Source organism: Lepeophtheirus salmonis, chromosome 8 (assembly GCF_016086655.4).
Source record: "Lepeophtheirus salmonis chromosome 8, UVic_Lsal_1.4, whole genome shotgun sequence".
NCBI lineage: Eukaryota > Metazoa > Arthropoda > Copepoda > Siphonostomatoida > Caligidae > Lepeophtheirus > Lepeophtheirus salmonis.
The window spans coordinates 2,089,875-2,104,388 of NC_052138.2; the positions used below are offsets into that span (position 1 = coordinate 2,089,875).

Below are 14,514 nucleotides of genomic sequence, written 5' to 3' on the forward strand. Positions count from 1 at the left end.
TATATAGTTAAATATGTATATATTATTATACAATCTTAGTAATATAAAAATTAATATTTTTAATAATAATGGAATAACAATTAATTATATTTAAATGGAACTGAAAAAAAAAAAAAAATTAAAACAACGACAACATTAAAAAATTATTAATTACTTTTCATTATTAATTACTGGTGCATTTATCTCTATCGATTAGGGCTGTTACAATTTCGAAATATGGATATATATGTATATAGTTATTTGTTTTAAAAAATTGGGAGCTCTCGTTGGAAAACCACGTTATGTGGCCAGGGTTTCTCATCCTCTCCAACATAGACGTCCTCATCGCCCTCAAATCCATCTAAATCTTCCAAAGAGGCAATCTCATTATTATTATTAGAGCGTTTCAGGGTTCGAAGGAAGAATCCTTTTTGTGGGTCACTTCGTAGGGTTCGTAGAAAGAAACCTTTATTGGAGTCGTCTTCTCGCAGTGTTCGGAGAAAGAATCCTTTATTTCCTCGGAGAGTGCGGAGAAAGAAACCCTTTTGAGGTGGATTTGCGGTTGATTCTGAGTTTTTGTATTTGGATGTTCCTACAATTTGATCACTGGAGGATCGGAGTGTACGGAGAAGACGATATAAGTCTCGTGATTGGCTGGGGCGTTTAGTTGGAATGCTTCCGAGGAGTTCGTGTCCGCTTCGTAGATATCGAACTATATGATCTAGGAAAGTTATAATTTGGGATATTAATAGATCAAAAAATTTAGTAAGGATATTAATATGCGTTCTGATTGGGAGATTAAACTCAAATTATAATTCATTTAATGTGACAGAGGAAATAAAGTTATAAATTGATGCCATTTGTATTAAAATAAATCAATAAAGAGATTATTATTTTTTGTCTTGGAATACTGACTTTAGAAAACATAGTAGATTGCTCAGAGAATTTTCATATACATATGTAGATTCAATACTGATGGGATTTATTGTATCTAAATAACTCCAGAGCTTGTCTAGGTTTTCTGTTCTTTTAAATCTTACCTTAATCTTTAATTCTCAAATCACTGGAGGGAACTTCCTGTAGTAGCCTATTTAACAAATTACTACCTAGATTATTTATTAACTATATCGACAGTCCATCACTTCACTCCCAATATCGAGATTACTTCATCAATTCTGATATTTTCATTCAATATCGATATCCTATCACCCGAAATATCAAGAAGGAATGGGCCCAAGTACAAGTACTTCATTGAAATTGCAGGTACAAAGGCAAGTATAGGCCTATTTTTTGAGGTATTCAAGTAATTTACAAGTACTTGCAGTGTATTTATTTACTATGAATAATAATGATTGTTTTGTCTCCATCCCATTTTATGAATAAGTCTACTTTTATAGGAAGTAAATAAGTGGAGGTTAGCGTAGGAATTCCTTGCAAGGAAGACAGTTTATGGATCAAAATTGAGAAGAAAGGTGTAATCACCTTAATAACAATTGATGAAAATATTGATTGTTTTTAAAATATTTTGAAACGAAAGAGGTGAACTCTTTTTCATCATTTTCTATTGAAAGTACTTAAAAAAATTCAAGTTTCCAGTATCAATAACTACTACTTTTTAAGCCAAGTATTATTGCTCATGTTTCATGAATACTTTAGTATAAATACTAAGTTATATAACTTAAGAAGGATACTTAAGTGTAGATACTAAATTATAGGACTTAGGGATATTTAAGTAAAAATACCAACGTACTTGCTCCAATCTCTGATATTTAGGTACTATACCCACTGTCTATAGTTTATAGGTACAGGGACTTTACCAACCTTCATTGTTTGGGGGGGGGGATTACCCTAAAAGTTATCCACATAATATGAATATAAATAAATTTTGGATCCCCCCCCCTCCCAAAAAATATAATCCTGCTGACGCTCCTGATGTGGTATTTAAGGTATGGCAATACGCAGTCAAACTGGATAGATACAGGCCATCCTACACTAGCCAACTGTTTTTTTTTACTAGCCCGTCTAGCGTGTCTGTCGAGGTCTGGTTACAATCCTTTGAAAACTACCCTTCCTAACCAATACTTCCTAACCCACTGATTCTTTTAATTGGATAATTAAATAAATAAAATAAAAATTAATTAATTTAATATTCTTTTGATTGGCTTTTAATATTGATGTCATATTAGATGAGTGGTTGCGTGTTTTGTCCAAATCTGTTTTTCTTGCCAGGAGTCAGTACGATACATTAAATTGAAAATTCTAACAATAGTGACATCATGGACTATAAGTGGTTGCGTGCTTTGTCAAAATCTGCCTGTCTTGCCCAGCAGTCGGTACGATACATCAAATTGAAAATTCTAGCAAGCCCGATTATATGATGGTCGAACCTTGTATTTCTATTAACCTTGCTTTATACAAAGTCTTGTAATTAGACATGGTGTATCCAACCTAGGAGGGACTTTTCAAATTCTAGAAAGGCCCAGTGCTGTGACTAAAGCTTTTCTGTTTGGGTTGACTAGATTGAGAGGATATTTAAATTAATTTATTTTTGAAATTTCTTTTAAAGCCTACAAATTGAAGTTATTTTTTTTTACATTTTAATATGATATAATTTTACTTTTAAAGCCTACAAATTGAGGTTATTTTTTTTTACATTTTAATATGATATAATTTTACTTTTAAACTTATATTTCAGTTGTGCGGAGGGAGACAAACATCCTTTTTTGGGAGTCTTAAGTACCCCCGTAGTTACAACATTGTGACCATCAACAAACTACTGGGAATAATCATTTTTGTATTGATACTTTCCCAAAAATACAATTTATCTTAACAAAATTACACACTAATCTAACATAACCTTTCCAATTGTATTTCCTTTTCAATTACGAGTACAAAATATATAAATTTATACAGGCCTTAATCATGGTTTATGATTATCAATGACTATATGGACTCAATCAAATAAGAAGAATCATAATCCCCTTTTTCAATCAAATACTAATCTAAATTATGAGAGACAAAAACACTCAAATTGTCTCAGAAATAAATCATTACTGAGGATAATTATAATTGATTAAAAGCATATAATTGATGGAAAGAATTCAGAAGTCCTACTTTGTATGACTTATGCAGAGGGGCTCTTGATGCAAGTTCCAACCTTATTTCTACTTTTTTAATCAGTTCTATTACTGATAGTCCGAAGGACTGATAGGAGATGTTCTAAGACTGGACTGTACCGAATAAATAAGGAATGACACAACACTAGAGATTCCTACTAAAATTAAGAAAGGCCATGATTCTTGGGGTGGCTGGAGGAGAGGCTGTAGCCCCCCCCCCACCCTGCGAACGCCATAAAAAAACTATATTCATCATAAGTTAATTAAAATAATGTATAGACAAGATGATTCATTTAACTCTTTTTTGTGTGTGTGTGAAGATGCTTCATTTTTCTAAATTCATATGAAATAAATATTCAAAGTTTGTGTTAGATTTCACAATAGCTTTTGATGATTATTTAATGATATTTTTCGAGGAAAAATATACCAGCCAAAACCTTCCTTTATAAGGCTCTCTTTTTGGAGGTAAAATGTCTATATGATACCATCAGGGTTATGAATTACATGATTGGATGTGTGAGGGATTCAGATTCAGACAACATCCGATTAAAGGAAGAATAAATTTGGTGCAAAATTAACTGTTGAATAATCCCCATTAAATTTTGACACAAATGAGAAATACATTTGCGTCAAATCGATCATCCATTTATGCAAAGGTTGGACGTAATATCATTGGTGGTGATAATGAGATTCCTCCATTTTACAAGACTTCTGAAGATCTCGCCAACTTCAAATTTACTTCAACTACTAATGTGGACGTTTTTTAAATATGTTTGATACTACCAATACTGATCATAGGGAAAAATTAACGGAAAAAAATCTTTCTACATAAAATATTAACTTGTCAATATAAGATAGTAAAATTTATGAAGAAATTTTGATAAATATAAAATAAACATAATTATTCCTCTAAATTATTATTATAAAACTGTATTTTTCTTTTAATACAAATCGCTCGATTTTGATATTTTGGTTGCTCATTTTGCCAAAATTTTAGTGAACCAATAATTTAGGCGGAAAAAATTGCTCAAAAATCCTTAGTCTAGTGTCAATCAAATAATTACGGGAAACTCTCCCTTATTCAAGATTATACATAACTAATAGAAGACATAATACACGTCGGAATCTTTATTGTATCGTGCATACCTTTCCTCCATAAGGAAACATATAAAAGGCCCGAAATCATCTGGTAGTTAGTAAATAAGTTAATGATACCAACAGCTATGTATCTCTTATGTACTCGCAGACTATGACTGTCATATTCTTTTTTCCCCATTTTTGAAATGAATTACATATTATTAAAATCTACATAGTATTTTATTCGATACTGTATTATAATATTGCTTAGAGGGATAAGTTTCTATGAAGAAATAGCCAACATTCTTCATAGAGATAATAAAATGGCCGATATATATTTTATATGAACGACGAGGGATCAACTAGAAATTGTATTCCTGTCCTTGTTGGTAAACAGTGTATAAGTATAGAATAACTTATTACTTTGTGTATTTATGAAAAAGAATAAATTATGAAATACCCATGACGTATCAAGGGAGAAGAGGGAATCGACAGCTGACAACAAACATTTTGTGTTATCGAGATAACGCCGTGAGTAGGAAATAACTTATCAACAACTACAAAAACGCTTGTTTACATCAAATGATAGTTTTTTATAATTTTATTACCATAATATAAGAGGGGCTTATATTTCAGTCTACGGGGTATGAGGCATAATTTGGCTACTTCAATTGCAAAAATTGCAAAAATGCACCGTCAAAGGATTAATACCACACGTTTTGAAAAAATTAAATGGAATATTAATTTTCCCAGTAGGAAGTACAGATTCCTTTTTTTTTTTGAGGGGGACTACAACCCCTCCTGCCCACCCCTTACGGACGCCCCTGTTAAGTGATAACATCTGGCATAGTACGTTACTACACAAGTTGTAAAACTTGTGTTCAACAAAGTATTTCTGGCTCATATATACATTTGTTTGAAATGAAATAATGTTCCGATGGTCCTTTTAGTGTTAAAGGAAAACCATCTTGGCAAAAGTTTCACAAATGAGAGGCTTTCTCTAAGGCCAGACCCCAGATTTGTACAAAAATGAAGCAATTTTCCGACAAACACATTTTGTTCAGCAGTTCCTGAGAAACATCAATGATTCCTTCGTTATAAGCAGGGGCACCCCGCTATTCAAATTTATGAGGAAGGAATTATGACAATAAATGATTATTGTGGAACATTGTTTTCAGAACAAAAAGCCCAGTGGCTAGTACAAGCGAAATCTGCCCTCCCATTTTTGTGGAGAGGAAGGAGCGGCTCAATGTAGATACTGACATCAAACTACTGGTTAAGAAAGTGCTACGTTGGGCTAGATAAAAGTTCGGAGAGAACATTGTTTTCACTAAAGACTACATGCTATTGCACCGCTAAGACCCAGGCCTTCTTGAGAGACAACTTTACAGACTTTTGGGACCTCAATATGGGGGTGCCCTCCTCTTCAGACACGAACCCATTGGACTACTCTGTCTAGGGAAGAGGGTGTGTACTAATCCTCAAAGGAGTGTATAGTCTCAGAGCAGTGGTATCGGAACAGGATTAAATTACCCCAAATGGGGTATAAATTGCAAAAATTGTAGTAGAAATATAAATTGCTATTGCACCATGATAAATGATTTTTATTTTATCCCAATTGAAAGGTATGGACTTGGCAAAAATATAGTTCCATCAAGACGGCGCCACTTGTCATACAGCAAAAATTACAATCGATTTATTGCAAAACAATTTTGGTAAGCGCGTTATTTCGATAAATGGACCAGTTGATTAGCCACCTCGATCGTGGGATTTAACCCCTTTAGATTATTTTCTTAGTCATTGGTCTACACCAATAACCCGACGACGTTATCAGAGCTCAGAAAAAATATTGAGCTCAAAATTGATGCAATATCGGTCAATTTATTGAAAAAAGTAGTAGAAAATTGGGTTCAGCGATTGGACTTCTATAAACATGCTCTTGATAATCAAGCTAGAGTGATTTGTAGTGAAAAAATAAATTTGGTGATCTCTTTAATTGTTTGTGTTTTATTTAAAAAAATAGCTGAGGTGCTCTTAAGGAAACCCCTTTATTTAATTTGACTTCGAGTGATGCTTTTTCATGGATGCCCCCAGAAAAGAAAGGTTAGGATTACCTGCAGAGGAAGTGGAATCTCCTTCGTGTTCTAAATGAAGAGGATCCGCGGAAAGAATCCCTACAATTCCCAGTAAGAGCATAAAGATAACGGACATGAATTTGTCAGTCATAATTATATTAGAAAGATGCTGTCTTGTCTTCTCCAGGAGGCGATATAGAGATCCTTTCTTGATAAATATACTCAAACTGATGAGCTTTTCAGATATGTTGGATCCTTTTATAGTGCTTGTAATAAAAGGTGCGAGGACGAGGGAATCAGTGCGAAGTCAAGAAAAAGAAATATAATCCTCGGACTTTCTTTATTTTATCTTTTTTTGTCTTATAATGGTTTTCTTTTTCCATTAATGAATGATGCTAAAAGTTGAATTAGGGTGAATAATGTCCAAATTTTGATTTGACTTAAGAGAAAATTTTGAAACTAATAGCAATTAATTAGTGAAGTAATTAATTCTTTTTTTCCTTTAGTTTTAAGTTTATTTTTCATCTCTCTTTAAAAAAAAAAGAAAATATATGGTACGTCAAATGAAAAAAATCTTGAATAAAAATCGGGAAAAGGAAAAAAATCCAATTTATTATTAGATATTACTCCATATTAACCTTGGTTCATGGAATTTTTTGAAATTAAATTTTTTCGAAAAACATTTGAAAAATCCATAGCTATTCACAGAAAGGGATTTTTTGTGGAAAAAATAGGTTTAAATTAAACTTAAAATATTAAATTTTTTGAAAAAAAATTCAAATATCCACAGCTGCTCACAAAAAATTAAAAACTATGACTTTCAAGTATAAAATCGTTTAATTTCTCAATCTTTTATGATCAAAATATCAATTTTGGGTATTTTATGAGCAATTTGCGGCGCTTTCAATGGGTTAATATTAGTGTTGGGGTTCGGTCTGGATTTCCTAGACCGGTCTGAGACGGTTATATTTTTTGTTGGACCGAATTAGTTCACAAAAAATCCCCCCTCAAAAAAAAAAAAAATCGGTCCAGGCCGATTTTACAGATAAATTGTATATAACATGACCATCATATGTGTTTTCAAGTACAATGACGTTATAAAAAGTTGGAACAGAGATTAATTTTGATCCTGCCGTCTCTTATATGTATACAGTATTTGTTCTAGAGCTTATCGTGTACCTTTGAGATTTAAAAAAAAATGACATATGATTTAAAAAAAAGGTATTTAATAATATATGAGACTGAAAAAAATCGGTCCATAAATTGAAACCGAAAAAAAAATTGTCCATAAAGTGAGACCGAATTACAATAGGTCAACAAAGTGGGACCGAAAAAATTGGTCCAAATCGGTTTAGAAATGTCACTTAATACCGAACGGGAAAAAAAAAAAAATCAGTGCTTGACCGAGTCTCAACACTATTTAAGTTGAATAATTTGTTGATAGAAATTGACAATAATTCGTCAAAGACTACAAATGTAATCCACCTATATTTTGAGATAAATTCTCCCAGATTGTTGTTGTGTTGACATATTTATATTTTTTTGTTTTAAGCCTACATTTTGGATTTTTATCTTTACTTTAAGGAAAATTTTATTTTTTATTTAACTCAGGTTAAATAAAAAATAACCCCAAAATTTCACTAAAAAAAATTCCCCGGACTAAAAAAAATCTAAAAATAAGACGGTTGGTCAACCTTGTTGAATAGTCAATACAACTCTCTTACTTAACCACTGAATTAATTATGTGAGTGTACTTAATTATAGTATTACTTGCATTTAATGAAGGTATGAATATTTATAATTGATTTCTGGTAAAACGTTTTATTTCCAATTTTATATTCTATGTATATTACACTTTTCTTTATTCTTTAAACTCTATAGGGTCTGTTTAACGTGCAGAATGACTTGTCTTCAGAGACACGGCGACAGAATCGACGCAAAACTCAATAGAATTTTAAACGAGAATGATGACTGAAAACTATATGTATGCCGTGTGAAAAATCTGAGTTCAAAGCAGGCTGGGGGAAAATTAATTTTGTATTTTTCAATTTATTTCAATGCTTTATAAGACGCGTTACAATCATCCTATTTAAGACAACTATACCCCTTCAATTCGACAATTTGTTGCCAACTTCATAATGCCCTTCTCGTGGATGCCCTTGTCTGTATTGACAAATAACTCGGACAACAAATTTTCAGAGACCTCTATTGAGGGTAAATTTGTACTTGGTGCAAGGTGCGGACTGTAGAGTGGATGCATAAGAACTTCCCATCCGATCTCCTTGAGCTACTGGTGCATCATCAAAGATGTGTGTGGCCTGGTGTTGTCTTGAGGAAACAATGATTCCTCTCATATTCAAGTTTTTTTTTTTTTGTATCCAGCCCCCTGCAAATAGTACAAAACGGGTTTATTATCGATTTTCAGCTCCTGGGCGATGCTGCAATTGCTAACACGACAACCCATCTGGATATCTTCCATGATTTTATACAGTTTTTCGACGACAGGCCTGGCAGTGAGTGTTGCGTTATTCCCCTTCACTACACCAAAACGAAATAGCCCGAATCACTGCTGTGCAACACGAACTGAAAGAATATTAACCCCGTATACATTGCACATTTTCTTGGTCTCTTTTGACGTGTTTGATTACCCTTTCAGTTAGTAAAAATGCAAAATATGGCGAATATATTCCTTTGAGACCTCCATACTCGACGCACGATAAGAGTGTTTGTAGTAAACATTCATACCTTTACAACACTTTATCGTATGATCCGATGTGACCAAAATGAACAAGATATACTTAGTTAAAAATGGCGGAAAATATGAAATTACTTTTTCCCCATACCTATTTTATCACAAAAAAATGATGCCACATGAATGTTTCATCCTAAATTCAACTTCATCTTAGTGTTTAAAATTTCAGATCCTCATAGGTTTTCATTGAATAAAGAGCGCTCTGGTGGCTATTCTTGTACATCAAACAGTCCCAAAGATTTAAGTAACGACCACCAGGTTAATGTGAGAAGTTTCTGATTTAAAAAAATTAGAAGGCATTATTTTTGATTTTTTGGCTATAAATTGAGATTATGTCTTATTCAAAGTCAATTACTTGAAGGTTCTTGTAGATTTTTTTACGAAAATGAATGATTTTCTTCATATAACAATAGCCATAGAGTCATTGGTTTAGGCACTTTTTGGATAACGCAATATCTTTGCAATAATGGATAATCATGAGTAGGGGTGGGCTTTTTGTAGAGAAAAAACAAGGAGAAAACTCATTTCCTTCCCCCAAAATCGTATAATATACATTTTGTGTTACCAAGGGTATTATTATTGCACGTGCCATCTCCTCGTTGTCTCCGAACCCAGGCTCCTAGTCATAAGAAAGAAATTTCCATTGTTTTTCTGTTTAATGATTTTTTATTATAAGTAGTTTTGTACTGAAAAAAAAAGCGCGCTAGGAGAAGGCAAACCATATGGTACACCTGAATTAAGACCTTAGTTAATATCAGCTGCCTTCTTTTGGTTTAGGGAGGAGAAAAGTAATGACTCTCCATAAAATGGAGAACTTTCGGCATTTCAAATATTAAATAGTATTTTTTCGCGGGAAAATATTGTAATTATATTTTGATTCATCTAACACATGGGCTGAAAAGTCCTGGGCTTCACACATAGTTGGCGCTTTTTTTATAGAGTTTTTTTTTTTTTATAATGATAGTTGAGATTTAAGGTTTTGTTTTACACAATTTTGACAATCAGATCAGATAAATTATCCATTGTCCATACACCGAACTTTGTTATTGTTATATCCTGTTATTTTTTCATTTCCTCTTTAAATAACTTTTTACTAAGAGATTTTAGAGGGGGGATGATTTAATATAAAAAAATGAAATTTAAATTAAAAATATCAAATTTTATAAATTTGGATGATTAACTGATTAAGTAATTAGTCTCTTAAAAATGTTGGTTTTCCATCAATAAATCCAGTTCATATAACCCGATTTGCACAAAAATAACCGAATTTAAAATATTTAAATGTAAAATGAGTTGAAAAAAATGTTTTTTGTATATTAGAAATTGAAGTAATTAAAGAATTTTCATAAATCCCTCCAATAAAAACGCAGGAGCTAAATTGCAGCTAATTTAATATCATAAAATATTTTGTTAAATCATTTTTTGGGAATATTTATTTTGGACGGCAGTTTCATTACTACTCCAACTTTTAGTTAGAATAGAATGTTAGAAACTCGCTTCTAAAATGAAACTTCGTCCATCTTGGAAACTACTTCCTCAGCTGCATTGCAACGCATTATAAAAATGAGTTTTTGAGCCAAAAAACCGTTTCATAGTCAAGAATTTCAAAACTCATCTATAAAATATAATACGTATGGTGTACTATGTTTAATTAATTAATCTTTTAAGCTTAGTAATTGCTTTAGGTATATACCCTCCTTAGGCTTAAAAATATTTCCGTGGCATTTATTTCAAATATTACACTTTTCAAGATATAAAGCATTTTACTTTATTATAGAAATATAAAGTTTGAAAAATTTGGTAAGATGATTATTTTTAAGACAATCAGGCTATTAATCAACTCTTAACTTTGTACATTCTTTTTTGGCCTGCAAAATAAAGTTACAAAGCGTTGAAAGTACAAATTAGAGATTGCAAATATACATTTAAGAGGATGCATATAATTAGATCCATTTAGTTGGATTCAAATTGACAATGAAAACTTCATCAGTTATTATAAATTTATCGAAAATAAGAATTCACTCTTTGATATTGTAAGACTCAATATAATTAGATCAGTTATAAGTAGTGTTCCAATTTCCATCGTTAGTTCGCTTAGAGATCATGACCTTATGTTATACCATTATACAATAAGTTTGACCTCAGGGATTACATGATAAATATGTAAACATAAAAGAGGATATTTTTTTTTTGTTTTGAATATATTCGGATTGTAATTAGAAACAAGAAACACAACAACGTGGACTGTTAATTAATGTTTATTTTCTCATTGTTATGAAAAGGTTTATTGATGACTATTTCTTGATGTTCTATTTCAAATGCCTTTTTACATAAACAAACTATACTAATCATTTATTCATTTCATCGTCATGAGCGAGCAATAAGCAAAATATCTCCTAGATGCTGGAGTTGATATGATGAAGATTAAGGACATTGTCAAGTGTTTTAGGTTTTAAGTTGGCCAAGATGAAAATAAATGGAGAAAACCTCTCCAGGATGTCAGGAAGTGTAGGGTATAATTTAAAGAGGGATATGAAGTTTTTGTTAAGTTTAGGACCATCAGGAAGGCTATAAAGCACAACTTTGGATTCCCACCACCTTCTGACAGAGGGTATGAAAGCCAGGAGGCTCAAGAGGAGGTGCAACAAAATCCTCAAATGGATCAAGGCAAATGGGTCAATTGTGAAAAATTTCTGGGACAAGAAGATTTTCAGGTTGGCTTACGGAAACAAAAGAAGAGGTATAAGGGGTTACCACATAAAATATCCGGCCCAAACAATGGTCCTCGTCGTTTCAGCCTCCGATATTATTTTACAAATCTGGACAGAAAATCCGCCAGGAAGCCTACTATAAGGTGCTTAGGTACACCCTCTTGACATCGCCCCTTCTCATATGTCCGCCAAGCGCCAAAAGTTATTCGAAGATAACATGGCTCGATTCTGGTCCAAATAGATATGGTCTCCTTCTTAACCAGATTTGAACCCACTGGACTTTTCTATATGGGACATTTTGTAGAGGAAAACCAACAGGACCTCACACTCAAATGTGGACTCCTTGTATTCCTCCATAGTGGCTGCATGGGACAATTTGTAAGATGAGTTTGTCATCAACTCCTACATTACCTTCAGGTGATTTGTAAAGGCTGTGATTGATAATAAAGCTGGCCACATTGAGTCAAAAAAGTTTTGCAGAAACCTTGTCTTCATATTTTGTGACAATTAGTTTTTTGCCTATTATTGAAAATATAATTATTGATGTATTTCTAAATCCATCTCTCGAGTCCACGTTTTTCTGCCCTACCCTGTCATCCTGAATATAGTATCTGAAAGGTTTAGTGACTGTTCTTTCCACAATTTAAAAAAATCAATATTTTCCTTCCAACAGTTAGGATAACATTTCAAAATGAATCATAAATTTATTAGTCTATTAAACAGAGTCTAATCGAATTTTATAAAATATTTTCTGTCCTTTCTATTTGTTAATTTGTACTAATTATCATAGATCTCATTTATAGAAAGCATAAAAACAGGTTAATTTTTCATACGATTTATTTGGTGCTCCAGGGGCGTTCGCAGAATCATATTTTGGTGAGGGCTTAGTTTTCGGAATTTTTTTGTAAAAATTCAAAAACTAAATTTCTTAGGGAAAAAATGAAAATCCACAGCTTTTAAAAAAAATTTAAAAATCCAAATCTATTCAACAGAAAAATATCTTCTTCTAGAGAAAGTGCATAGTATTAATATACTAATGCCATTTAAAAATAATTCATTTTCCTTAAGGACCTGAGATGAAGATAGATAAGCCTAGTATCTAAGTGTTAGAATTTGTTTAGATTAATAAAGGAGGAAGATTTCGAAACTTGGATCAAATTTCATCTTTTTCAATATTTTTCATACTATGTTTGGATTTTTACGACGAATTTGTTAGTATCCTCAGTTTCAAGTTTATAATCAGAGTAGAAAAAAGGAAGTTCACAAAGGGCAGAATATTTTGAAGGTTCCTAATTTTGTTGAGGTACGGCTTGGATTCAACGTTTTCATTGTGAGTCATCCTAAGGAAACATATGAGAATGTGGTTTTATTATGTTTCCGGGGCCAGTTTCCATACTTTCGGATTTAGTTCCTTTGTAGTCATTACGGCAATCTGGTGCATATCTAGTACTAAACTATGACAGACTTCTTTTCAAAAGAAGTCTGTCAAACTCGAAAAAGTCATTCAGATAGGTCGTGCCATGGAATCAGCAGACACTCTCTCTCTTGAGAATTGATATATTGAAAATCTGTCATGGTTTTTGAATATTAGGACCCCAATGGAACTCTTCGCCCAAATCTAATTCCAGTCTGAGAATGCCCCTTCCCTTTGAACAAAACCCCAGAAAAAGAGACTTAAAGGGACATTTTGTGCCACAATGCACCCCCTTCTTCGTTCTCATTGTCCTGCCATTGGTAAAATCTGCTTCAAATGGAATGGTGCTGATAACTTATAAAAATGGAGTTTATCTCTAGACACGTTACTGTTTTCGGAAGAACTGTTCTGAGGACAAGCAGGTTCGCTTTTATTCTCTAAACTTTATTTTAGCCTCTGTTATGACCAGTATGAACTAGAGGAGTCATCTAGAGAATTTTTGACGATCAATACCCCTCTGGGTCTCCTGAAGTATAATGTACTGGATATAGAAAAGTACTGTGACTTGTCTCAAAGTAGTCATTAAAATACTCATAATTGATTAGGATAATGTTGTACTTACCAAATTTTATTTTATAAAATTTTTTATTTTTACAATACACATTAATTATGAATCTGGTCACCATCAGTCTCAATAACAGCCTCCAACCACCTTCAGAACCCCTTGAACACATTAGCAACGTAGTCCTTTTTCACGATACATTATATAAAATATGTATTTAAAGATATTTAATCCTTGTTGATCTTAAGAATATAAAAAATATATATACCACAAAATTTTATTTTCAAGAAGAAGCGTCGGTGGTATAATGGTCAGCATAGCTGCCTTCCAAGCAGTTGATCCGGGTTCGATTCCCGGCCGACGCAGATTTTATAATTTTGCCTCTTTAGGGAGACAAATTTCCAATCTTTCTGGATTGTTTATCCGCCACAGAGACATAAATAGAATTATATCATATGTTTTCTCAACCCTCTATGACGTAAATTCTTAAATTACCATGTAATGTATTCTTGTACCCATTTTTGGGGATGATATTTGCTATTTTCTGAGTAATTAACAAATTCTGGCAATAGTTCTCAAGATTTTAAATAATGTTTTATTTACATTTTATTATTTATCTACTACTCCAATGACTAATATGAAAAAGGGAGATTGAAGGTGAGTCTTGATAGAACACGTCATATTTGATAATAACTTGGAAGTACTCGCGTTAGAATTGGAGTGCAATTAAAGGAGGCAGTTCTTGTAGCCGTTCACAATATTTAAACCATGAAAACTTCCTTCAGAAAAATCCAATATCCCCTCTCTCTCCTTCATCTTCTTTTCCCT

The 14,514-nt window shown here is 32.5% G+C and overlaps 1 protein-coding gene and 1 non-coding gene across 2 annotated transcripts; one reads left to right on the forward strand and one right to left on the reverse strand.

The window, feature by feature from the left end:
• Positions 1-2: 2 nt before the first annotated feature.
• Positions 3-6,461, reverse strand: LOC121123543 (uncharacterized). The gene is made up of 2 exons (XM_040718668.2): positions 6,287-6,461; positions 3-700 (listed from the first exon to the last, which is right to left on the reverse strand). The coding sequence occupies exons 1-2, from the start codon at positions 6,396-6,398 to the stop codon at positions 246-248; spliced, it is 567 nt and encodes a 188-aa protein (XP_040574602.1). The 5' UTR covers positions 6,399-6,461; the 3' UTR covers positions 3-245.
• Positions 6,462-13,979: 7,518 nt separating this feature from the next.
• On the forward strand, positions 13,980-14,051 carry TRNAG-UCC (transfer RNA glycine (anticodon UCC)). Its single transcript has one exon. It is a non-coding gene; the product is annotated as a tRNA-Gly (tRNA).
• The last annotated feature ends 463 nt before the right edge of the window (positions 14,052-14,514 follow it).

What these genes read in the sequence shown, in the direction of transcription:
- LOC121123543 (XM_040718668.2), bottom strand. Translation starts at nt 6,398, where the DNA reads ATGACTGACAAATTCATGTCCGTTATCTTTATGCTCTTACTGGGAATT. An exon ending in AGATTCCACTTCCTCTGCAG is followed by an intron (nt 701 to 6,286) that starts GTAATCCTAACC and finishes TAACTTTCCTAG; the next exon opens with ATCATATAGTTCGATATCTA.